Source organism: Rhamphochromis longiceps, linkage group LG20 (genome assembly GCF_057381845.1).
Source record: "Rhamphochromis longiceps isolate RC_006_pf linkage group LG20, R_longiceps_female_GT1.1, whole genome shotgun sequence".
NCBI lineage: Eukaryota > Metazoa > Chordata > Actinopteri > Cichliformes > Cichlidae > Rhamphochromis > Rhamphochromis longiceps.
In genome coordinates, this window is record NC_140576.1 from 13,099,782 (window position 1) to 13,126,651 (window position 26,870).

The window sequence follows — 26,870 nt, forward strand, 5'->3', positions numbered from 1 at the left end:
TTCATCAGATTAGTTTACAAGTATGGGCCGCCCAGCATAAATAAATCCAGACTAAATGATGATATTATACGCTGCTATTATAAACAGTTCCTACATGGGCATCAGGTTAAACTTTGGGCTTGCGCGAAAGATAGCTGATGGCTTTAATATGTGTTACTATTTACTAGCACTGCTTCTGACACATAGGTCATTCCTCTGACCCTTTACAAGTGCATTCAGTTAATTATTGTAACAGTGGATCATTGTTCTGATAAAGCTGTTACGGGAAAGAAGGAAGAAAAGGTGGTCTCGAAAAGCTGCAGGCTTGTGAAGGGGGGGGGCATCCTTCAGAGACAGACAAGATTTCCCAAAGGCCAGTTCCTGTGGAAAAGAAAAGCTACGAGGGAAGTATTTGAAGGAAGATAAGGGAAAAGAGACAAGAGGGAAGCAGAGGAGGATAAGCAGGGTGAGTAGAAACTAGAATAGGGGAAAAAGAAAAGAAGAAGTGAAAAAAGGAAGTGAGTGAAAGAAATGAATGGAGGTCTAGTTCTGCTGTCTTTATCAGGGCAAACTGTGTGGCAGAGACCCAAGGCCAGGGTTCACACTGTCACTGAGCCGTGACCGTCTGTGTCCATTCGCTCTTTCTCCTTCTTCCCTCTCCTCCTGCCACTTCCCCCTCTGTCCCCCTCTGTAATTCACTTCTCCTTTTTTAATTTCCTTCTCTCCCGCACCTTCATATCTGTCTTCATCTTCTCTGCATCGCCTCGCTTGCTTTTTTCCTTTTCCCTTTTCTTCATCCTGTTTGTCTCTCTTTGCCCTCTTTTTCTCGCAGAGCAGCTCCAAAATTGAGAACATGTTTATGTAAATCATACAAAAGCCAAAGCTGTTGTGTGTGTCCCTCCCTCTCGCCCTTCTCTCACTCACTTTGTCACTTTGTGTCTTTGTTCACTGAAGTTAAACTTTGCCATGTTTCTGGCTGCCTTTGAAAGTCTGGTAGAAGGCAGACAATGACCGCCACAGGCATTTTTCTCAGCCCCCCTTTTTTCTTTTTTCTTTTTTAACCTCGCTACCTCACACACAAGCGCACGCTCCCTGACAGCTTTGCTGTTTTGGAGGGGTGGGGTTGATTGATTAGTCTCTATAGTGACGATACGTCTTGTAATGAACAAGAGAAAGCTGGCATGTTAATTTGTGTGGTGTGGGAGGCTTAATCGTCATCGTGTGTGTTTATGTGTGAGAGTGTGCGCATTGTTCTTCTTTGTGCATGTATTGATATATTGCTTTTTTCTCCTCTTTTATTATTGTTATTGTGTTCAGTTGGGTCTGTGCGTGTACACAGTGCATTACATCCGTGCGTCACTGTCAATATGTCCCTCTGTGTTTTGAGGCAGGATGATTTAAATATCACCAGAGGTTTTTACATTTTTTTAGGCAAATAATTATACTTTGTGTACCCAAAAGTGAACATCCATCCTTTCATCTGCCTATTTTCTGATGCTCATCCTGCGACCAGGTCGCAGGTCCAGCAGCCTAAGCAGAGAGGCTCAGACCTGCTTCTTCCCAGCCATCCTCTGTGGGCTCATCAACCACAGGAGGTGGTGTAGAGCTCAGGTGTGATACGTGTTGGGTGGCAGTCAAGGGCAGATGCCTGGTGGTTCAGTTGCACATCCATGATACTGATGAGCCTGGCTATCTGGACAAAAATGAACAAGTAGCAGAAGCAAATAACTAGCTAACATCCGTCTATCCATTATTTTCTAATTATCCCTTTCATGCATGAATTATGACAACCTCAATCCAGATTTTTTTCTTAAGTATTTTTATTCATCTTTAGGCATGAAAAAAGATTTTTGAACTTAATTTTTTGAACATGTACTTTTCAAAGAGTTTTTTTACATGTCCAATTAGGTGGACAACATCACCTTTGGAGTGGGTGGCAGGGTATGGAGTGACACATCAGTGTCCAATGTAGTGGTTTATGTGCAGAAAACAGCCTTTGAATAGCTGTCCACTGTAGTGACAACTATGCGTGAAAGGGTTATACAATTCAGGATCATGGGGGTGGGGGGTACACGCTAGACACGTCCCCAGCAGTACAACTCCACTAACTCCACTAACTGCACGTGTTTAGACTGTGAAAGTACCTGGCTCTAGCTAACAGCGTCTTGTATAAAGTAAGACAAACTCATGGGTGAGAGAAGAAAAGCTAATATGTTCTTACTTTTATTCATGCTGTCCCTTCAGAGACACAGGAAGCTGTGAAGAATTGGGTCAAAACTGAACAAGGTTAATGAGGTAATATTGGCAGGCTTGGTTAGTATCCATAGACAGCTTAGGTGCATCACTGACAAACAGATGCCTACTAATTAGTGCTAGTAATTGGAAAACAAACTAATACATTTAGCCACACAGAAAATTATTAGCTGCCAGATACTTGCATTACATTCCTCCAAAGTGCACCAATGTTTTTGGTTGGTGCATTGTTTCTAGCATTACTTCCCCCTCCACCGGTTGCAGCAGATAGGAGTTCTTCGTTCCAACTGTCGCCAAGTATACAGTATAAATCACGCTGAGATGACTGTTGTTGTGCTTTGACGCTTTATCGATAAAACTGAATTGAACTGAATAGTGTTTTTTTTTTTTTTAGGATGAACTTCTGTCTAGATGTGTGTGTGTGTGTGTGTCTTTCTCAACGTGCTTCTCAGCGCGTGTGATGTTACAGTAGTGGTGCATATGCTGATCATCACCGTTACGCATGTCAGAGTGAGGTGAACCTTGTGATGCGACACATGGTTTTAATGACATGCCTGTTACACAGACTCACCTTTCCACTTGCGCCGTATTCATAAATCAGGCTTGGCATATCAACATATCAGTGTAGCGACGAGGCTATACAAGACACATTGATTATGATATGCTAATCTGACCTATAATTTACTTCCTGTCATTTCCCTCCTCCAGTGTCCTGCTCATGTATTCACCCTCCCCTCCGTGTTTATGCTTACTCCATTTGATTTACTTGTTGTATTGGCTTGTCTACTGATAGAAACTACACTGGCAAAGCAGTAAGAGATCAATATTTTAAACATTAGCAATCAACTGTTCATCCATTCAGGCCGTACTGAGATACTTAATTACTTAGTTTGACATCACATACAATGAAATAATCAAAGCCTGTAATGGAAAGAAACACACCAAACACAGAGGCATGAACTGGCTTTGTGTGGCTTTTGGCCCTTAATGAGATACACACATCCCTGTCAGCCTTGTGTCTGCCATTTACAACAACATCTCAAAACAAAAAAAGTTCAGGAAACTGGAGTCAATTTTTCCAGTGACATCCAATAATTTTATACCATTTTCTCAGTAAATCTGCCATGGCTTGGCTTCAGAGCCATAAAATTTCTGCTAAGTGCTGGAGGGATTGAAATCCTCCTCCTTCTTTAAGAATTAATGTTAGTTTAACAAGAGAAGGGATTTAGAAAGTGTTAATGGTTGAGTTAATGGCTTTCTCTCCCTCTCCACCCCCCCTCCCCCCCACCCTCTCTGCACAGCCGTTACAGATAGACGACAACTTCTGCGGCCAGGACTTCAACCAGCCTCTAGGGGGCACCACCGCCATCGAGGGCATCCCGCTTTATGTGGACAAGGACGACGGCATGACCTCCGTGGCTGCTTATGATTACCGTGGCAACACAGTGGCGTTCACGGGCACTCGTAGCGGACGCATAAAGAAGGTAGGCTGGAGTTTCCGAAGCACCTTTACATCCTCGCAGATCTGTTTAACACAGAGACTCTTCGCAAAGACAAAACTCAGTGATGTTTCAGTGTGATTTGGCTCAAAGCTTCTCAGATCTCACCACATATGCATTCTATAATATGAAAAAAAAAGGATCAGATACAAACATTTCACCTGACAGTGATGTGGTGTGAAAGGAAACTAACAAAATGTGACTAAAACGGGGATTTAAAGGCTCTGGTAACAGTGCAGGGCTTGTGTGTGTGTGTGTGTGTGTGTGTGTGTGTGTGTGTGTGTGTGTGTGTGTGTGTGTGTGTGTGTGTGTGTGTGTGTGTGTGTGTACTGCATGAGTATGCGTGTTTCATGGACTATAGAAAAGCATTTTCACTCTGAAGCAATTTTCTGTCATTTTCTGATGTATTTTCAGTGGTCATTGGTTTTGGCATCGCTGACAAATGGCTTTATCATCAGCGCTCAGTGTAGATATCAGCTTTGAATGTGCATGTGTATATATATATCAGTGTAGCGACGAGGCTATACACACACACACACACACACACACACACACACACACATATATATATATATATATATATATATATATATATATATATATATATATATATATAAGATAAGATAAGATAAGATAGAACTTTATTAATCCCTCGGGTGGGTTCCTCTGGGAAATTCGACTTCCAAAAAGCACAGCAACGACCGAAGTTACAGTTACAGAATTGTTATATATATATATATATATATATATATATATATATATATATATATATATATATATATATATACACACACACACACACACACACATATATAAATACAGAGACAAATATAAATAAAATATACAAAGGGGATAAATAGAATAAATAGGAATAAAAAATAAAAATACAAGTGAATTGCACATTTCAAGTATTGAGTCTATTGCACTGTTGACTATTTACAAAAAGTATTGCACAAAAGGTATTGTACAGTGAGGTGAAGAGGCACTACAGCTTAGTTGTTCCCCCCTCCTTTGTCCTCCTGTTTCCCCTCCCTCTCCCCTCCAGAGAGGAGTTAAACAGTCTGATGGCGTGTGGGACAAAGGAGTTTTTAAGTCTGTTAGTTCTTGTCTTGGGGAGAAGCAACCTGTCACTGAACAGACTCTTCTGATTGTTTATGGCCGTGTGCAGAGGATGCCCAGCATTGTCCATAATGTCCATCAGTTTCTTTAATGTCCTTTTCTCTGCCACTGTCACCAGAGTGTCCAGCTTCATGCCGACCACAGAGCTAGCCCTCCTGATCAGTTTCTCCAGCCTGGATGAGTCCCTCTTTGCTGTGCTGCTCCCCCAGCACACCACAGCATAGAAAAGTACTCCAGCAACCACCGACTGGTAAAACATCCTCAGGAGCTTCCTGCAGATGTTAAAAGACCTCAGCCTCCTGAGGAAGTACAGTCGGCTTTGGGCTTTTTTATACAGGTGCTCTGTGTTGCATGACCAGTCCAGTTTATTGTCCACCCACAGCCCGAGGTACTTGTACTTGTTGACCACCTCCACCTCCTCCCCCTCTATCTGAACCGGCAGTGGACCTTCTCTGGACCTCCCGAAGTCCACAACCAGTTCCTTAGTCTTTGAGGTGTTGAGTTGCAGGTGGTTTGTGTGACTCCATGCGACAAAGTTCCTCACCAGACTTCTGTACTCCTCTTCCTGATCATCCCAGATACACCCCATGATGGCCGTGTCATCTGCAAACTTCTGAATATGGCATAATTCAGAGTTGTAGCAGAAGTCAGAGGTGTACAGGGTGAAGAGAAGAGGGGACAGCACAGTTCCCTGTGGTGCTCCTGTGCTACTGACCACAGTGTCAGACGTGATGTCCTTCAGCCTGACGTACTGTGGTCTGTCGGTGAGGTAGTCGGAGATCCAAGCCACCAGGCAGGGGTCCACCTCCATCCTGTTCAGTTTTTCCTGAAGCATACAGGGCCGGATGGTATTAAAGGCACTGGAAAAGTCAAGAAACAGTATCCTGACCGTGCCTTTTCCCCCATCCAGGTGTGAGTGGGCTCTGTATATATATATATATATATTTCTGTGTCTGTAATGGCATTTTGTGCTTGTTTTTGAAATAGCTTTTCAGTGATTTGCCATTGTCACTGAATGCTTTTGAGACATACCAAATAAGACATATACATTAAAAAAAAAGTAAAGCAGCAGTTTCTGGAGAAGTGCGTTTTCTCCTGCAGAGCGAGCTTGTGTGTGTGTGTGTCTTTGTGGAGGATGTACAGAGTGGAGCTCGTACTGCTAGACAAACTGGAGCTGTGTGGTTTTTATCTTGCTGAGTGTTCTTTTGTGGTCTAGTCACAGGATTGTCAAAAGGCAGTGAGAGTGTCTGAGTGGCTATAAGGTGGGTGCAGATGATTTTTATGTGTCTCCTGAGTACCTCCGGTGAAGGGACGGGTGAAGGAAACCTGTGCTTTGCGTGTGCCTGTGCTCAATCACAGGCTAGCAGTAATTTCCCGCCGTGTTCAGCATAAGAACATCACGCTATTTCTTTGTGTACGTGTATGCGTGCACCTGTGGGTCTATAATAATGCTCCTGAAGTACCCGTGTGGAGTGGATCGCATGGTGCGTGTGCCAATCAGCTGCTCCTGAGCCTTAGCTATACTTTCTCTTTTCTCCCCCTGCTCGTCATAGGAGTGCGTCTGTGTCATCAATACTACCGAGGCTGAATAAACACACTCAGGTGAAGATAAAAAGTGCATACACACAGAAAGTAAATGAAAAGAAATGTTAGATCGGCATTTCACTCTGCGTCGCATTGAGCTTTATGAAGTTTCAGACATTTCTTTTAGTAGACAAGCATCATTTTGCAGCTGCTGATGTCTATTTTTTTATTTTTATTTCAGTGGGCGACGTCTTTAAGTTTGTCTTTTACTTTTTGTCGCGTCCCATTAAGCTCAGCTCAGATGTTTTAAAGATTCAGCTGCTGCAGTTTTAGACACATATTTGACAGCTTAAACAGGAGGCCTGTGTGTTTCCGCAGCCTGTGGAACAGCCTTTGCGACGCTGCTGTCGACTGCTTTTATATAGGCTTTGATACTATGCGCACACTCTCACACAGACCCACACACGCCTCCTTACACAGCTTCCTGTCACTTGAGTTTTGCTAAGTCGACTGAAACCTAGCCCGCTAGTCCTTGCAGCCTGACCCCTTGGACTGTGTCTGCGGTTGTGCAGACAGATGATTTGTATGTGCGCTGAGACTGTGGGGGTCAGCAGATCCTGGATGATATCCCGCTGATCGGAATCCCATTTCCTCTCAGCCGCCGTGTCTTCCTGTGCTTTGGGGATGGAGGAAGGAAGGTGAATACGACGGGGTGGAGGCTGCCAGTGTCCTCACACACAGATCAATGCAGATGCTGCATTAAAATGCTGTTGTCTATATGAGCGGGATAATGGCGAGACGGGATGACAATCACTATAAATCAACAGCAATTCAAGCTACAGCCGGGTTATTGGGCTTTTTCATTAGCCCGTGCCCGCTAAGGCTTTCCTCGCGCAGGAAGTGATTCGTTTTAGGTTTAAATAAGGTCTTTTTGGCTAAATTGGAGAACAGCTGTTTAATGGCTGAACTTGATTTGTGCAAAAATAAATTCTGGGGCGAGGGAGAGGGGAATAGGACTGGGATTAGAACGAGGGAGGGAAAGAAAGCGAAGCTGAGGCAGCAGATGGAGAGAGATGGTTACAGGCCGTGTGGTTTTATTGCTATTCATTGGAAGTTAAACTGTGCTCCTTGGCCTAATGAAATGTAAAGCTGCATTGTATTGATGTACACACACACACACGCACGCACGCACATACACACACGCTCCTGCTCATTAAAATTCCTGCAGTGTGACTGTTGTTGTGTGTGTGTCTGCCCCCATGGACGTGTCCCGGCTGCTAGACTCTGTATTGATTGATCTATGAATATATAATCAGTAGTGTAGATCTTAAATGGAGCCAGTTCATTGGATAAGCGTTGGTACAGGTTTGTGTGTGTGTGAGGGAGAAAGAGAGCTATGACATAAGCCAGGGTTAATCTATGCTGCCTTTCATCAGCAAAACTAATCAAAATGTCATGACTGGCTAAACACGTGGCATGTATGTGTAAAAAAAACAGTAGCCTTGCTCGTGGGCCACTGGCTTTCTTCTTTATAGGTTCTGACTGTGCCTGTAAGAACTAATTCTGCTTTATTAGCCGACCTTGCTGACTCCGGTTTTCACCTTTGAGACGTATTTATATAGAATATTTTTGATGGAAGTGAACTGCTGATTAAGGGCCGTGTGTCAAAGTGAAAGCTCTCTTTGATACTTAATGGAGCTGTGGGACCGTGATTAGGTTCTTAGTGTTTTGAAGGTCCCTCCCTCAGCCTGAGTGTATTAAGTCATTTCAGACGAGGCTCTGGCTGAACTAGCTGTGTTTTTATTGAAACATATCTTTTTTTGACTGATTTACAAAATGCTACTCTTCATAGCACTGAGAATGATCTCCTCTCCACGTTAGCTCAGCCTCTGGCACAATCAGAAAAGCTTTTTTTCTAAAGGACCTGGAATTACCTGGCGTTCCACAGGAACCCATTCTGGGCCCAGTGTCATTTCCTGTTTTCCATGTTTCCACTGGGTCTAAGTAACATCAAGAACTTCCATGGCTACGCTGATGACACAGGTACACTTCGCTAATATCAAACTGGACCCCATTTTCCTGCAGAACTGCCTTAATTATTTATGGCATCCATTCAACATAGTGCTGGAAACATCCCTTGGAGGTTTGTGGTCCATATTTACATGAAAGCATTACACAGTTGCTGCAGCTTTATTTGCTGGACATCCATGATATGAATCTCCCTTTCCACAAAATGTCAAAGGTGCTCTATTAGATTGAGATCTGGTGACTGTGGAGGTCATTTGAGTAGTGAACTCATCATGGTGAAGAAACCAATTTGGGATGAATTGAGCTTTGTGATGTGTGCACTGTGGTCACAATGCGATGGATGTGGGGGGCTGCAGTATTTAAATGATGCTCAGTTGGTACTGTTCTTAGCCGACAGCAGTGGCACCCAGCATGGTCTTGTCCTGCTGTAGGTCATCTGCTTCTACGCTTGATGTGTCATGTGTTCAGAGATGCTCTTCTGCATACCTTGGCTCTAACGAGTATTTATTTGAGTTACTGTTGTCTTCCTCTCAGTTCAAAGCAGTCTGCCCATTCTGACCTCTGGCACCAACAAGGTTACTTGAATCACCTTTCTTCTCCATTCTGATGAACTTAAGCAGCTTATCTTGATCATATCTACATACCTAAGTGCATTGAGATGCTGCCATGTGATTGGCTGATCAGATATGTGCATTAACAACAAGTGTATGTTCCTAACAAAGAGGCCAGTGAGTGCATGTCTCACTAAAGCCAAACAGAATGACTACACTTTCCATATTGTCTTGCCTCAATAATTATTGCCTTTTATTTACTCCTCCTTGCCCTCATCACAGTGTCAGTCACTTGATCTCAGTTTGATCTTATTAATTAATAAACACGTTTTTTTTTTTTTTGGATACGTCATGCCATCTTGTTCTGTTCAGTTTAAGCTGATCTCTGAGGTTAAAACTATTCTTTCATCTCATTCAGCTTTAGCAAAGGTCATCCACACAGATATTACCCCCAGATTTGATTACTATAATGCAACGTACTATGGTGTCATTAAAGAAACACAGGCTTCGGTTTACTTGGTAGAAGAGAATAAAATAGAATGTAAAATGAAATAATAGTAAAAAACTAAATAAAACATAAAAGAACAAAAGTGACTACAATAATTACATTTGATGCTCATTTGATTATATAGCTCTTATACAGTGACCATGCCCATACTTACTGTATGTTATCAGGGTTGCAATAAGAAAGATATGAGAGACAGTGTCTGATACACGATGAAAGTGGGATTTAGAATACAGCACAAACAGTGCGATATAATACTGTGTATAGGAGGCAGTCTTTTTTTTTTTTATGGTGACAGTCTGGCTATCTGCTGTTCACCTCTCCCAGGCCTGTCAGTTAGCAGCAGCACACTGCGTTTATGCAGTATATGTTCTTGGTCCTTGCTCTGTACCTCAAAGCCACACATGATTACCTTCTTCTTTTAAACACCACTGTACATTGCTTTGTTGGCAGACAAAGTGTAGGTGGGACACTGAGTTTTTAACAGCACGAAATTGCACTATCGGCTGCCTTCTGCGTCGTTTGCCAGAAACATCCTAAAAAACCCCGTCTTCAGATCTCAGTAAAAACCTGGAAATCCTTTCATTCCTCTCATTTCGTCTCCTCTTTTGTCTACCTGGGAGAACAAGGTGCTCCTGCCGCATCAGGTAAGATGAAAAGAAACTCTCAACAGCCTGAAGTATTTCCAGATTTCAGAAACAAAAAGATGAAGCTAGACAGATGGAGAGAGAGAGAGGGGAAGAAAGAGGGAGATTTACTCACAGCAATGTATAGGTGTGCAGACGTGTGTGGTGGGTGAAGGGGTATGGTTTCATGTCATTTCATCATTTCCCTGCTAGCAGCAAATCCAATTACTTTTCCCTTTTCCTTTCTATCTTGGAAGATAGCCTGAGTGACAGGACTGATTGGAGTACAGCGCTACCGAGGCAACTGTGCCAACCAGTTGATTGACATAACACTGGCACTTCACTGCTTTCAGACAGGGAGACAAGTGAGACTGGTTAGGCTTCAGGGCATCTCAGAGCTGGTGAGATGGACCAGAAGTTCACCCGCATTGCTCTTTTGATCCTACATCTGTCCCACTCAGACATTACCCAAGCAACTATAGAGCGAGATGCTCCACGGTGCTCGGCTCTTTTTCAGTATGTGACGGTGACGTACCGTGCACGACCCTATCCTGTCCACTTTTTCACTCCTCCCAGCTAACAGCATTCCACCCCCTTAACGGCATTGACCCTTTAAGAAGATAATAAATAAGCAGTATACTGCGTGAATTGAGTCATAATCTGCCCACCATCTCTTATGTAGTGTGGCTAACACTGCACAGCATCCTAAGCAGCTTTTACTGGAGGCTACTTTCATGCTGTTGTATACTTTGTGCCAGTTTACATTTCTGCTCTAATGCATTTCTCACTAAGACCCTGTGCTTTTGTTCTCCACTGTAGTTGTGCCAGCTGTATTGAATTTCAAATCAAGGTTTTATAGTTAAAGTAAAAGTTGTGATATAAATTAATAAAGATATAACAAGCGCTTTCCAAACCGTGGGACTTATCATGTCTTTAAAAAGCGGTGCCTTCCTTGTTACATTTAGGAAGATAGATGTAAAAAGACCAGAAAACAGACAAAGGGCAACATTCCCAAAGAGTGTATATGCCCAAATGTCTACAACAACACAAACAAAACAAAGTTTCAAACATTTCATATAAAGTTGTGATCTTTCCAAAGTCCTAGGAAAGCTTTTGGAAAGTCTTTGGAAAGGGTGTGCTTTTCTGTCTTCCTCTGTCTTTTTTTTAAATTGTTTTTAGATCATTCAGTTCTTCTTTTAGATCATCATCCACCATCAGCACCAGTCATCATCAATTCTGCATGTGAGTCACACATGGCTGTCACCAGTATCTGAATTATATTAACAGGAGTGGCACCAAGAAATACCTTCTGACAGTAAATGGATCATAGGTCAAAAAGATGAGCTCAGTGCGATGAACAGGCGACCACATGCAAGGATGGCTGCGAGCGGCCGGCCCAGGTTCAAGTCTGACCCGCGACCCTTTGCATGTCTTCCCCCCCCTCTCTCTCTCTCTCTCTCTCCTTTTCTGTAAATTCTTCACTGAACCTATCAAAATGAAGGCCAAAAGATTTTGGAATAACTGACTGTTTAGTTATTGTTTTACAATTGTGCTATAAAGAAAGATAAGTAATGGTAAATGGACTGGTACTTGTATGACTCTTTCCTGCTAGTTTCATTCACCCAAGCACACACATTCATTCAAGTACCTTTTCTTAATCTAAGTACCGTGTCTATTCACATTGACAATTCGAGAGAGGAAGCGAACCACCAACCTCTACAACCCACAGCCAACTCCATCTCCTGAGCCACAGCCACCCACAATTAATCGCTAAGATAGCTGATAATGAATAACCAATCATTAGTAGTTCTGCAAAAAATTAACAATGCAGAAAAACTGTCTTTTAATGGGGTGTGTTTACACTGGTGTATTATTTTTACAACTTAAGACTCTTGAGTGCTCCAATTCTGAACAGCTCCCAGCAGAATGATTTCCTTTCTCTATGATTATTTTAGTGGATGCTGGTGTTTTATGGAAACAGCAGTGATTGGAGAAAATACATTTAAACTATTTAAATTAAACTATTTAAATCAAGCATACATTATATTGCCCAAAGTATTCACTTACCCATCTAAATCATTGAATTCAGGTGTTCCCATCATTTCCATGGCCACAGGTGTATACAATCAGGCACCTAGGCATGTAGACTGCTTCCACAAACTAGAATGGGTTCCTCAGGAAAACTTGACTGGCCTGCACAAAGTCCTGACTTCAATCCAATCAAATACCTTTGGGATGAATTAGAGTAAAGACTGTGATCCAGGTCTTTTTGTCCAATATCAGTGTCTGACCTCACAAATGTACTTCTGAACAAATGGTCACAAATTCCCATAAACACACTCCTAAACCTTGTGGAAAGCCATCCCAGAAGAGTTGAAGCTGTCATAGCTGCAAAGGATGGGCTGACATCATCTTAAACCCTATGGATTAACAATGCAATGTTGCTCAAGTCCATATGAGTGTGAAGCCAGACGAGCAAATACTTTTGGCAATATAGTTCATAAAGCACAGGAAAAGTCCTTAGCCCATTATCCACTCTTCACCTACCAGCATTCAGTGAACGAGAGCACCGTGGACCCCTTCCTAGAGTTTGAGATGGCCGCGGATGTATTGGCTCTTCAAGCTTAGTGGTAAAACTATAGCTGTCAGAATGATTAAGCCTAATCAAGAAACATGGGATGGGAGGGTTAATTTAGCATGTGAATGCTAATTAGCACTAGCATTTAGACTGGCAGACGATGATTGAAGCAGCGCATCGGCTGCTCGGGCTGGTTAAATGGCAAAAACACCAGGCTGGTAGAGATGATTGATAATCTTCGGGTCGTGCCGCTGTCTGTTTCCCCCCCCGTTTGCGTGTGAGCGGATTACACTTTCCTCTTCCCTCCGATGCAAACTCATAATGAGCAGATGAGCACAACACCTGAACACTTTAATTCCATCTTTATCCCATTAAGTAGAAGTTAGTGGAATAAATTCCTATTAGTTTCTCAGAATACACAACAGGATTTTCCTCAAGCCTCGTGTGTGTGTGTGTGTGTGTGTGTTAACGTCTGCCGTCTACTGTCTGGCACAAATATACACAATTACATTGTTTAGATCCATATTCATGATTCATTTGTGAGTTTCTGAAACAGCAGTTAGGTATTCACACTCTAGGTTTGTGTGTGTGTATGTGTGCACTTGTTGCCATGATATATATGAAAGGGTACATCAATGGGTCAATACATGGGGGTTTTGTGCTGCAGTGTGCTAGTCCCTGTAAATGCATGTGTGGAGTTGCTGTTAGAGCCTGTTGAGGGAAGACTAGTGTGTAAATCCTTCAGAGATAATATTACTGCTGTAAGGGCTGCTAGTGTTTGAGTGAATTATCATTGGATTCTCCGAGCCGTACTTTCCTGCTGTCCTTGTCTTATGCTTTCTCTGCCAACAACAACCGTCTCTCTCTTTTTCTCTTCCCCTCCGCTCCTGTCGTTCTTGCTTATATGTCACCTTCAGCTCTCTTTCTCCTAACCGAGGTGGGCTGGATGCCCGCAAATCTGCCTCCCATGAGAATGTCCCACCTCATCTGTGTGTGCATGCATATGTGTGTGTGTCCTTCTCTCCTCTGCTCCCCATTCCCTCAGTCCACTCCCTCAGCCTCTCTATCTCCTCTATCCATTAGTACATTAGTATACGTCAGCCTGCAAAAAAAAAAAAAAAAAAATGCTGTCTCTGTTGTGCCTTTTATGAGCAGGAGACAGAGATAGATTCAAAGACATACAAGGCTGATAAAACAGTGAGCCATACATCAGCTCGTACTTATATGACCTGATTGTGCATCTGCTTTAGAGGTGTGTTTGCTTAGGTTAAGACAGGCTGGTTAAATAAATTACACTTTATTTGTAATGTCTTTGCAGTATATATATATATGTGTGTGTGTGTGTGTATATATATATATATGTGTGTGTGCGTGTGTATATATATATATATATATATATATATATATATATATATATATATATATATATATAATTTAACATATTAGATATCTATTAATTTAGCGTCTATCCATAATGAAAACAAAGTAGAACTACTGAAACTTGATGCCTATACTGTCTGTAATGCAACTTGAGCACCAGCTGGTGTTATTTGAAATGTAATTATTTTATTGCAACTACTGGTTATTGCATCTTTGGGCCTACAGTATAGCCATTGTTGGAGCAGTGATAATCTTATTTAGGATTTTTTGTATTACTCTTTAACTTACAATATAAAGCACCTTGAGGCGACTATTGTTGTGTTTTGGCGCCGTATAAATGAAATGAAATGGATTATTTTGCACTGTGAATCACATTAAGCCAAAAGTATCCAAGAATATATAATATGTTGTTAGAAATGAGCATGTTTCTGTGAACTGTGTAGTCTTCAGTCCCAACCATATTCTGTCAGGCTAAGAGAAGCTTCTTTTGGAGCGATTAAAGGTTTTATACAAGTTTTCGTCATTTGATTAGGTCAAGATTATGTGTTTGACAGACAAGAGTTTTAATGAAGCTAAATGAGGCATTTTTAAATGCAAACAAAGGATACTTAATAGACAGGGCAAACTTCGAAGTCTATCAAAAATGTTAGACAATTTTCCAGTTCTTCAGAAGACTTAGAAATGGAGATGTTCCAGCCAAATATTTAGAGGACGTGATATTGAAAACAGAATGGAGTGTTCAAAATAACAAATACAGTATCCATCTATATACTGTATTTCGAGGGAGACAGGCAGCACTTTCTTCTTTCTGTCTTTTTTTACTACCAAATTGAAAGGATGGTGCATTAGTTTGAAAATGAGTCAATGGGACAGTGCGTTAGAATGGCTTCCACCTGAAACAAATAGATGGTAGGTGGGGAAAAATAGGGGGGAGAAACCATTTTCTTCAAAGGCAGTGCTGCATGACATTAGGATGGAGTGATCCAGAAGCACACTGGTGCTGGCAGACTGATCTGAAATACAACAGCAGGATGTTTGCCGGGACGGAGACTGATATGATACTGTTCTGCATCACTTATCGGAGGCAGTCGCTGCTAATGTGCCATTGTGGTTGTAGGTTCAATTCCCAGGTGGGCTATCACTTCATATGTATTACCCCCTATGTCCTTGAGCAGGGCATTATCTCAGCATCCCCTCTGGAGGAATATGGCTCGGCATTAATGGACGGGCGATGTGCATGGAGAGCTAGATGGATATATTAGTGAGCTAATGAATCTTTGATAAGTGGGAAGGCTTTGTGGGTGTCAAGAGACAAAAGGAAAGATTACAGCTGAACCTATCAACTGCGAGATGGCTTTTATTCACATAAAGTCTTTGCGGCATCTGACATTGGGATTGCCATTGTGGGGCATGGCTATGTGTGTGTTGGCTTGATGTGGCAAAGCACTCTGGGAAAGAGGGAGGATTGCTAGTGTTTTGGAGATTCTACTGCAAAAAGTGTTTTATTTATTCATTTTAGTTTAGAGGATAGAAAATAAAAAATCATCTGTTCCTTAGCATATACTAAAATTATTTAAATACAGTTTCAGATGAACAACAACACATGACATAATAACACTGTGTCATTATTTACCGTCTCCCTCCTATCACCGCCAACAGATAGCTGCCCATCCCTGAAGCTAGTTCTGCTGAAGGTTTCTTCCTGTTAAAAGGGAGTTTTTTCTTCCCACTGTAACCAAATGCTAGGTCATAGGGGGTCATCTGATAGTTGGGGTTCTGTATTATTGTAGAGTCTTTACCTTACAATAAAAAGCACCTTGATGTGACTGTTATTGTAATTTGGCGCTGTATTAATAAAACTGAACTGAATTTAATATGAACTGAGCCAAAATGCAGAAGTGTTGTATGAAAAACTAAGCACGCCACAGTAGTTTGTAAAGCCAGCTTTGGGTCAAATAACTTTTTCTGTATGACTTTATCTGTCTGAGATCGTTGCAGAGGGAATTTAGACCACTCTTCTTTACAAAGTTCAGTTTATTGAGGTTTGTGGGCATTCATTTATGCACAGCTCTCTCAAAGTCCCACCACAGCATTTCAGTTGCGTTGAGGTTTGGGCATTGACTGGGGCATTGCAACATGTTGTTTCTTTTCTTTTTTCAGCCATTCTGATGTCGATTTCCTGCTGTGTTTAGGATCATTGCCCTGATACATAATTGTTTCAGCCAACTTTTAGCTGTCAGATAGACAACCTCATGTCTGACTCTGAAATACTTTGGTATACAGAAGAATTCATGGCCCAAATCTTCAGTCCTCCACAAATGTAGTTGACAGTTTGGTTGTACCCAATGCTGTGCATTATAGCCAAAGAAATCCACTTTGGTCTTATCTGTCCAAAGAACATTGTTGCACAAGTCGTGTGGTTTATTAAGATGCACCTTTGGAAACCTAAGCTGTGCTGTCATGTTCTTTAGAGCCATTCTCCTGGCAACCTTTCCAAACACCATATACTTGATCAGTCTTGTTCTAGTTGTACAGACATGCTAACATGCTAACTGAGGGCTGTAGATTCTAAGATGTAGCTCCGGGGTTATTTGTAGCTTCTCGGAGCATTGCAGTTTGACTTTGTCGTCCTGGGATCTCCAGTTTTTAGCTGGCTCTTTGTCCTGTGAATCATTTTTCTCAGAATAGAATGATGGCTTAAAGTTAGTCAAGAAAAAGGGACAAAAACTGTGCTCTCTGGTGTGAGTGACAAAATGATTATGTCACCATCAACCACTCTAGTGTTCAGCAGACTAGTGGACTGTTTCTGCCTTTGTCAAAACAGTCCATTGACCTCTAACGTTGGAAAAACTTCTCTTACTGTGCTCATGGACACAAATCAATTGCTAATATTAACACATTTGACAAAAACAGTTAAATTAAGTAATATAATGAGTTCCAGTTTCCCTCTTCCAGTAAGGCCTTTATGATGTAATTCACATGTGGCCACAGTATGAACACAACATCCGTTGACTGGAAATGTAAAATGTGTACCAAGTTCAAAAAAAGAAAAGATAAAAAAAAAGCAGTGTGTTAACCCTGTGACCTCATAAATCAGGGTCCCTAACCCGTGTGGACATCACCAGTCCCAGCACTGACTTAGAATGTCCCTGCTGATAGAGCACGTACGGCCACGAGTCCAGACAAACACACGCATATGTAGGATGTTCAGCAACAGCCAGCGATGCGCTCGGACAGCTGTTGAGCTGACGACTGCTGTCAGGTGCCAGTGGCCTGATTCAAGCTGGCCGACCTCTTCACATCACAACATGTGTCTGCACAGATACGGGAGGTGATGGGCGGACATTTGTTTGCGTATCTGGCGTGCATCTGGAGAACAACTGGCAGGTTGGGTGGGTCTGGTGTGTGTTTTGATTTGTGTCTATGCCGGTTTGCTTGACATACAGAAGTCTCGGGCATCTTGTACCAGAATGTAGAAAAGATGCAGATTAGCAGGTGTGTTTTTTCGTCACCTTCGGCAGCAAGGTGGAGATACCTTCTGGATGGATGTGCGCTCTTGTCTGATTAATGAGCCGAAAAAAAAAGAAACAAAAAAACATTTCACTGTGCGCTATGTTAATCTGTTTCACATCTAGGGAAAGATGCAGCCTTCGTGGGTGTGTGTATACATGTGCATCTGATTAGAGGGCGCATGCAGGAAAGGATGCGGGCTGTGTGTGTGTGTGCGTAATGAGATTGCAGAGGGTCGATTTCCCATTTGTTTGTGTGTAAATGTGGGTCTCTGAGAGATACTGATCCTTAGATTATAGGGAATCTCACTGTGTGTGTGTGTGTGTTCATCTTCATCAGTGCGTTCTGTGTTTGGAGTAGGAAGTAATGTGCGTTTACATATTACAGCAGCTGTGCTTTCTACATGTATAATAGGAGCTGCCCACCTGATGCCAGGGCAGCTGCCACACAAACAGCCCACAGCACTTACACACACACACACACACACACACACACACACACACACACACACACACACACACACACACACACACACACACACACACAAATGGTGCCAGTGGAGATTTTTTTGTTGTCTCTTGAGTGTGTGCTCGCTGCAGAGGGGAAGAGAAAGGGGCAGCTGCAGTATAAAGCCTTTATCAACTGTTCCCCTAGACTATCCCATCTGTCTATCCATTAATTCACACTCAGCAGGGTCTGTCACGACAATAATGCTTGTTCTTGGATGTCTTCCGTGGGGAAAATGCGTGTTTTGGTCCACTATGTATGACACCATGAAGCACCGTGTGTCTCATTTTCTGTAGAAGTTGGCGTTAGAGATGGAGCCAAAGGAGTTAAAGTTTCTAGGTGCTGAACATATAAGCACCAAAAGATATGCCCTCATCAGGTTTTTGAACGGGACATAATTACCAGTTTGTTACCTATGCTGTCTGTGCAGATGGTTGCAATGGGCCAAAGTATAGCAGTATAATGCGGTTGTTTCTGTCCTGGATGCAGTTTGCACTTTACCATCACATCCCTGGCAGTAAAAATAAGTAAAAATCGATAAAAGTAATGTCCATATCTCTGCTCCTGAAAAGCTGTTTTGTGGTACCGCTCCACCAATTTCCTTCTCCCGCACACAAACTGAAATCAGCTGACTGTTGTGGAAGTGCACAGGAAGAAAAAAAACATTTTTGCTGGATTTTTTCTTCTCTCTATCTGCCCAGCATTTACATAACTGAAGAACCTTCGTAACGCAAGTTACGACATAATTTAATTGTAATTTTTATAATTACCAAATTTAGTACAGTAACGTGTTAGTGAAAAATGTAAGTTGATCATGACACCTGGTTGGTAAATGTCCAATGCTCAAACCAAATCGAAAGAAAAGTCACAACAAAGTTTGTGACTCTTTGGCAGGAGTGGGCAAGTCGCTTAGATTGTTGGTCGAACCGGGAACCTCACCTGATTGGCCCGGATGGTATAGTGGGAGTTCCGAAGTTGGTTATGATCAAGGGCTCTAGAGGGCTCATAATTGATAATAAGAGGACGTCTTCACCTCTATATATAACACCTCGTTGTCCTGTTCACTGGTACCATCCTGTTTCAAAGCAGCAACCATCGTTCCCATCCCAAAACAGTCAAATGTCACATGTCTGAACGATTTCAGACCTGTGGCACTCACCCCCATTCCCGCCAAATGCCTGGAGAGACTGGTCATTAAACACATCAGAGCTGCTTTTCCACCATCCCTGGACTCGCACCAGTTTGCATACAGGGAGAACCGGTCAACCGAGGATGCGATCGCCACAGTGCTGCACACATTACTGAAGCACTTGGAACACAGGAACACCTATGCACGGCTCCTCTTTGTAGACTACAGCTCGGCTTTTAATACCATCCGGCCATACAAACTCCGTCCCAAACTCCACCAACTGGGACTTAACTCCTCTCTGTGCAACTGGATTGTGGACTTCCTCACTAACCGTAGACAGAGTGTCAGAGTGGGTAAGAACACCTCTTCCACCCTTGTGGTCAACACCGGTGCCCCTCAGGGGTGTGTTCTGAGCCCTCTGCTATACACTCTCTTCACCCATGACTGTATTTCCTCCTGCGCGTCCAATCTCATTGTTAAGTTTGCAGATGACACTACAGTGCTCGGACTTATATCCAACAATGATGAGACAAACTATAGGACAGAGGTGCAACAACTAGAGTCATGGTGCCACGACAATAACTTGGTCTTAAACACCAAAAAGACCAAGGAGATCATTGTAGATTTCCGGAAGAGGGGTCATAACAACCATCTGCCTCTCTTCATTGGCAGTGAGGCGGTGGAGAGGGTGAGCAGTTTTAAATTCTTGGGGGTAACTGTGACCGAGGACCTGTCCTGGGGCAACCATATCACCTCAGTTGTACGGAAGGCCCAACAGCGCCTCTACTACCTGAGGAGACTGCGGAGCGCACACATTCCCAGATCTCTGATGTTGAACTTCTACAACTGTGCCATCAGCAGCGTTCTGACGTATGGATTTCTAGTGTGGTTCCCCAGCTGCACCAAGGCCGATCAGCAAGCACTCCAGCGGGTGGTGAAAGAAGCTGGCAGAATTATTGGAACAAGTCTGCCAGAGATCAGTAATATCTTCCCCACTCGCTGTCTGAGGAGGGTGCACAGTATCCTGCGGGACCAACATCACCCTGCGCGCCACCTTTTCCATCTGCTGCCCTCAGGGAGAAGGTACAGGTCTATACAGGCCAGAACATCCAGACTGGCCAACAGCCTGTATCCACAGGCTGTGAGGCTCCTGAACTCTCTGCCCCCCTCTCACGGACAATAACCATATCCAACTTCTTAATAGCAATGAACTGGTCTGCATTGGTGCATCATATCTTTATTCTCTTCCCCCTCCTGCCCCCCCCCCCCTCTTTCTTAAATAGATAACTATCATATCTGATATCATATCTCACAGTACAATAATATTGAATGGGTTGCATTGTTGTATTTTGTCATGTTTCTCAGGTCTTTGTCTGAATTTCTACGAACATTATTGCTAAGGATTGTCTTATTGCATTGGAGTCACACTGGGTTAAATATGTACACTTGGGTTTTAAGGGGTATTTATTATTTTCTTCTTTTTTTTGGGTTGTATGGAAGCCCCAAACGCAATTTCATTGTTCTTGACAATGACAATAAATAAATAAATACTAAAATACTAAATACTAAGAGGTCTCCATCGACACTCTAGCAGAGGCAGATACTGAGAAGGCGCTGAAGTACAGCAGATACTTGATGTCCCAAGACATCAAAGTCTTTGTTTTTTCAGTGGATGCAAGGGGCAAGTGATGGTCTGCTACTCTGCAGTCTGCAAGGCCAGGCAAAAGAGATTACAAAGACCTTGAGCTGGAAGGTTTTACTGCAAACAGTAGACCTAATTAAGGTCTGCAGGAGTCTGATCAGGTCTCCGTTCTCCAACGTGGGGTCTCACTTCCCAACGAATTCTGCTTAGTCGCCTAGATTGTGGATGGGCAGACATGAGAGGCGACTATAAGACCTGTATCTTAAAAGATGACCTTTTCATGGCTCTCGAAATGAGCAAACATTCATTCACACTTCCCCACGAAATCCACACCAACACTTGTCATGCCATATGGCTTTGTCTGTGATAATATTGAAATGAGTTTTATGTGATAGAAATGGCAGATTTGATATAGCCGTGCCATGTGTTTATATTCCCTATTGTGCACAATAATGATAGAAGCCCAAAAATGTCTGAGAGGGAGAGCCGTGGGTCAGTATCGGATCATGATTTAGTACCTAAAAGCAGAGCTACTTCAACAACCTCAACAAAGTAACCTAAATTTGAATTATGCTGTTTCATTCTACATAATGTTGTGTCACTACTATTGCACTATAAAGCTACTGCTACTGCTGCTGTTGGCACCTTGTATCAATAGATTCACCCTTTGAATTAGGTTGTCTGTCACCAATGACAGGAGCTCATTGGAAAAGAAGGATGTAAAATGCCCTTCATTTTTCATTTCACCAATAAATGCTGCCGCCTGCACAAGCTGCATGCACTGATAAAACATTGTTCTCTGTATTGTCATAAATATCATTATGGCAAATCTCCTTGAAAGGTCTTCATATAATTTCACCCACCCTTGGTGTTGAGTGCTTGTGCGCTGTATGATTTTCCATTTAATTTCAAACTAAGAACTGTCTGTATGCATATGAACTATAGCTAAACCCATATTAGATTTTTTTTGAACCAATACCAATATTTAGGACAGGTTTACACATGCCAACATTCTTTATGTACTGGACACTGTTTTCACTATTTTCTTTGCATACGCCTAAAGGTAAATTGTGTGTGGTGCAGTAGCCAAGGTATACTGTAAAAATAGGCAAAATGTGCAAATCTAAAAACTACCTGAGCCGTCAAACTTTGTGGAATGCAAAAAAACAAAACACAAATTGAAGTAGATCCAGTGAGAAGGCTCCTGGGAAGACATTAAAGAGCATGTGGGAAGTAATGAAAATTGATTAGAAAGGCTGAATAGCTTCCATAAATTATGGAATAGTATTTTTACTCGAATTGGCCATTACGAGTTTATGTACGATTTGTTAATACTGTAGTATTATAAAAGGAAACTCAATCATAGTTTATTTGGTTGCATTTAACATGCAGTTAGCAATTTAAAATGAAGATCCTGCCTGACTCCGCACCACCGTCTCCTCAGCTGTAATGTGTACTCTGCTACATGTACTGCAGACAGTGGAACTGGGAATGAAAATGGACTGGCATTTAAAGAGCACTTTCCTAGAATTACTGACTACTCAAAGCACATTACTCTACAAGCAGTATTTACCCATACATTCATACAGCACGTTATTAAAAGCACTTTATCTGCCTCACACTGCTGAGAGTATTTAAATAATAGAGTTGGAGCTGCTCTGCTGGGTAATCTGTGTGGTGACATCACTTCTAAATTACCCCAAGCATCTTTTTTCTGCACTTTTTTCTGCAATAAAAGTTTTCAGATCAGCTCACATCAAACTGTATATGTACGCTGATACCTATTTATCTGTAACAGGCCAAAAAAGCATCAGTCAGGCTCTAAAAAGATTATATAGTATGAAATTATATCACACTGGCCAAGTTGTGTGTTATATTAGATTAGCTCTGCAGCTGTTCTTCCAGAAAGTCATAACACTCTGTTTCAGTGTGATTATCAAAATTCTTCCAAGTCTTGTTAAAAGGAGAGTCTGCCCGTTTTTATTTTCGGGTTCAGATCTGTTCCATTTTGCTGCGTGTTTAGTAGCTTGCTTTCATTTATTCAGTGCATTGTTTGTTTTTGCCCATTCGTTGTCCTACATTCTTGGTTTCCCTGCATGTTCTTTTTAGTCCAACTGGCTTGCCGGCCAGGCACAAGGACATCGGGTGGCTCTGCAAGCGTATGTTAATGAGGTAGAAAGAGACAGATGAAGAACCTTGAGAGTTGGTTGAGGTCAAGGGGATATAATGAAATAGAAAATAAGGTTGAGAGTGAGAGACAGAGACTCAGAGATCGGGAGTCGAGGGTTGTCCTTGATGGTGTTTATGATATTGATTGCCTGCTCTCCAGAAGCATCCTGATTTCTGATTTGGACACTTGTGAACAATGTGATTGCAGCAAGAACATCTAATGTCTCGAGTGGCCTCTGCAATCAAGAACAATGACCCTTAACTCTTTGCAAACTCTCCCTCTGTCTCCATCACTTCAGCTCTCACATGCACATGTGTGCTTGCGTGCCTATCTAAGGATGTGTCTCGGATCTAGCACATTTTACTTTGAAGTTGACATGATTGAAATGCGCATTCCTTGATATGAATACAACCTGCTGTTTTTGGAAAAACTAGTGTTAGATATATTTTGAACATGTAGAGATGAAGAGTGGTTTACTTTTTTAGAGAACAAAGAAAATTTGGTGCACCGCAATTTCAAAGTGTAAGGAATGTCTCGTCTTTGTCTAGTCTTTGTCCACTTGTGATGACAACGGCCATATTTCTAACTCTAACTTCTAATACAGAGTTAGGCAGGTTAATTTTTTTTTCTTGTGTCTCTTCAAGCTGTTATTCCTCACTCGTTTTTCCCTGTTATTCCCACTAGCAAACCTCCGCACTACGGGTGGGTCTTCGCTTTGGTGTTAAGTCAACAAACAATAGCTGTCAAGAAAACTATAATTACTTTTTCTGACTCGCAATCACATCAAACGTTTCACAGTTTTTCATTTTAAAATCTTACATGAACTGTCATCACCTAATCCTGTTAAACATTGCAAATATGATTATATAATATGGTGTACGTGGAAGTTATAGATATATAAGTTTTCATGTTTTCTTGCTTCAAGGCAAGACAATGGTCACCGAAATGTTGTCTTCTTGTCCCTGCATTGTTGTTTTCTGCTCTGCTGTGCTATTTCTGGACTTTTTTTTATAATAGCTTATTTCGACAACTTGATCAGTAATCAGCAGGCATCAAGATTGGTCCATTCGTCTAGGAGTAGATGGGAGCATACAAACAGACGTGCATATGTTACAATCATTATAGAATGATTTACTGATCCACTGCACGAGCAAAAGCCCAAAGAATTTTCTTTTCTTTGTTTTCTTAATGTTTTCAAAGACTAATCTAATTATGAAGTCTTTGAAGTGTGGAAAAAGCCGACATTCAAACATTAAACAGAGAAAAGTAGACGAGCAGACAGGTTGATGGCGAGAGAATGGAGGACAAAGACCTGGTGTTGTTCAGCCATCTGGTGTGTGTTTGCGCACGTCTGTATGTGTTTGTGCGCTTGCGTCACTTGTATCTTGATACGGTGGAGAGAATGACTTAGATTACCAAGACTGATATCAAAGCCACACTCACGGACACGCTCCAACTGCCAGCCCTGCACACATGCTCACTCTCTCGCCCTGTCTCTCTGGAGCCTTTTGGTTTGCGCTGGGTAGCATACAAAGCCTTCAGCTAAAAGACAGCAGTCCATCGCTGGTTTGTGTGTGTGGAGGGCTCCCCTCTAATTGAGGTGTACAGTGAATTGGCAGCCTGCCTGATGTTACATAGTCATATGAAGGGACGTGAAAGAGAGAGAACGAGACAGAGAAAGAAAAGAGAGAGGGATGGGAGGGGGGTGTATTTAAAGGGAAGGGATGGATGATTTGTTGAAAGCACTGATGGGAGAGAAATTGAGGGAAAAACAAGATAGAATAATGGGTGGAGGTGGTGGAGGATAGAGGAGAATAAAAATGTGCAACAGCCAGCAGTGCAGTCAGTCTATCCTTGATGGAAAAACATTGGATATCACTTGGTATGTCTGGAGATGTACAGTATATCTGAATGGCTCAGGCATATATTTCAAAAGCTTTTATCTTTTTTATGAAAGCAAAATGAAATAATCATGAAGTCATCATGGGCATCGTCAAAGGACCCCTCTGAAAAAAAATGAGGCAAAAAGGCATTCTCAACTAGCTTAGCAGTGTCAGTTCACGGTGCTCCCACAGGTGTGCGGATAAATGTCGCTGCGTTTCTTTGATACTAAACAAAACTTAAATATTTCATGATTTAGACAGGTTCTGCAGCTATTAGGGACATTTTTTCCCCTGTGATTTCTACAAGGGCTTATTCTCAATGGACAATTGACAATCTAAAATACATGTATTATTCATGTGTGTTCGGATTAGGCTTGCTTCTTAAAAGAGTAAGACTGTTGATGCAAATTGCGGCAATCAGGCTCTAAGTGCCTTTACCGTATCCATCAGTTATGTCGCACTTTTCCAACTGCTGACTTTTTTGCAGTGGTAAGGTGTGGACATGATGTCCGTCTTTGTTTCGGGTGTTCAGCGTAACACATGCACACGTGTACATACACAAATTAACACCCCATCTGTGTGTGTGTGTGTGTGTGTGTGTGTGTGTGTGTGTGTGTGTGTGTGTGTGTGTGCACGCAGGATTTGGTATTGTGCTCCTGATCACCTGCCGAGCTGAGTCAATTAGCCCTTTTGAAAGCATCAGGCATTCAGCTAGAATCTGCGTATGTGTGTGTCGTGAGCACCATTTACACTCATGCCAATACTCTTGAAACTGCTTGTTAGAGGTGTTAAAGTTACGTTGTATAATGAGGGTTTCCTTTGTGCTGTACATGCACAGCATTAAAAATAGAAGATAGGTAGTAGCACAAAATTCATGTTGTTCATTGTATAAGTTTTTTTCTTGGTTAGCCTAATGAGTTAATTTTTTTCTTTGTAATCTTTGGATTTAGTTTATTTTTCTGATATATTTAAGTTATCTTGTTTGGTGTCAGTTTGGGGTATTTTTTTTTCTTCTTATCGTATCACTGTGTTTCATATATTCTACATCTCTGCAGTCATGGCCTTCATCTACCTCCTCTCCCTTTTATTTAGTTTACATTGCAGTGCTGTGCACACATATACAGATACAGGCATAAAAGCAGAACTGAGCAGTGATGGTTAAAGCCGCAGCATTGAACAGAACATCGGCTGATGAGCCAAAGCAGAAAGGTTAATCCATCAGATTACAGCAGATTACAATGCACCAGGGAAGGCTGAATGGGAGATTATAGCAAAGAGATGACGACTAGAATAATGGGATGGGCGGGTGGCGAAGCGCGATAGAAGTTAAGGGATCAAGGACTGATAAAGTGGATTTAGCAATTTATTTTTTTTGGCTGTCTACTTGCCCGCTAGTTTCTCAGTAAAAATACACTAAACGCTGAGCAGGTTGGCCATGGCCAATTTTGTACTTGCAGGGACATGACTAAGATTAGTGGTTAAAAATTAAATGCCTCCAATATCCCTGTTTTTCCTCTGATGCATTTTCATTACACAGAAGGGCACAAACAAGTAATTTTGTGTGGGACCAAATGTAGAAAAAGTAGCTTGTGGGTAGCGTTATTGCTATAAAACATACATCTCAGTTTTAACACCGTATCATTTCAGTGAAATAGAGTAGGAGGATGTATTAGATAAGATAGGGCTTTATTGCAATAGCACACAAACACTACTACAGTGAAATATAGGTTTAACATCTAACCAGATAGTACAAACAGCAGGAAAAAGACACAGTGAGATAAAGTAGTACTGTGAGGATAAATTCATTTAAAGAATAAACACATATCAGTGGGCAGAGAAACAATAAATGGGTTGAAGTATCCAAAGTAAACAATGCAAGTTTAAAGGGGATCATGGAATCATGATGTATACTGGTTTTTGCTGTTATATTGCTGTATAATATATTTACTTATTTCAAATATTAGGTGCAGGTTTTTTTACTCCTATA

At 41.9% G+C, this 26,870-nt stretch overlaps 1 protein-coding gene across 2 annotated transcripts in view; it reads left to right on the plus strand.

The window, feature by feature from the left end:
- The window catches only part of LOC146645063 (plexin-A1-like), a 316,025-nt gene that overhangs the window by 71,276 nt on the left and 217,879 nt on the right, over positions 1-26,870 (plus strand). For both annotated transcript variants that reach the window (XM_085393236.1, XM_085393237.1), the window contains exon 3: positions 3,534-3,716. In XM_085393236.1, coding sequence (XP_085249362.1) covers positions 3,534-3,716 — 183 coding nt within the window. The remainder of the gene's footprint in view (positions 1-3,533; positions 3,717-26,870) is intronic.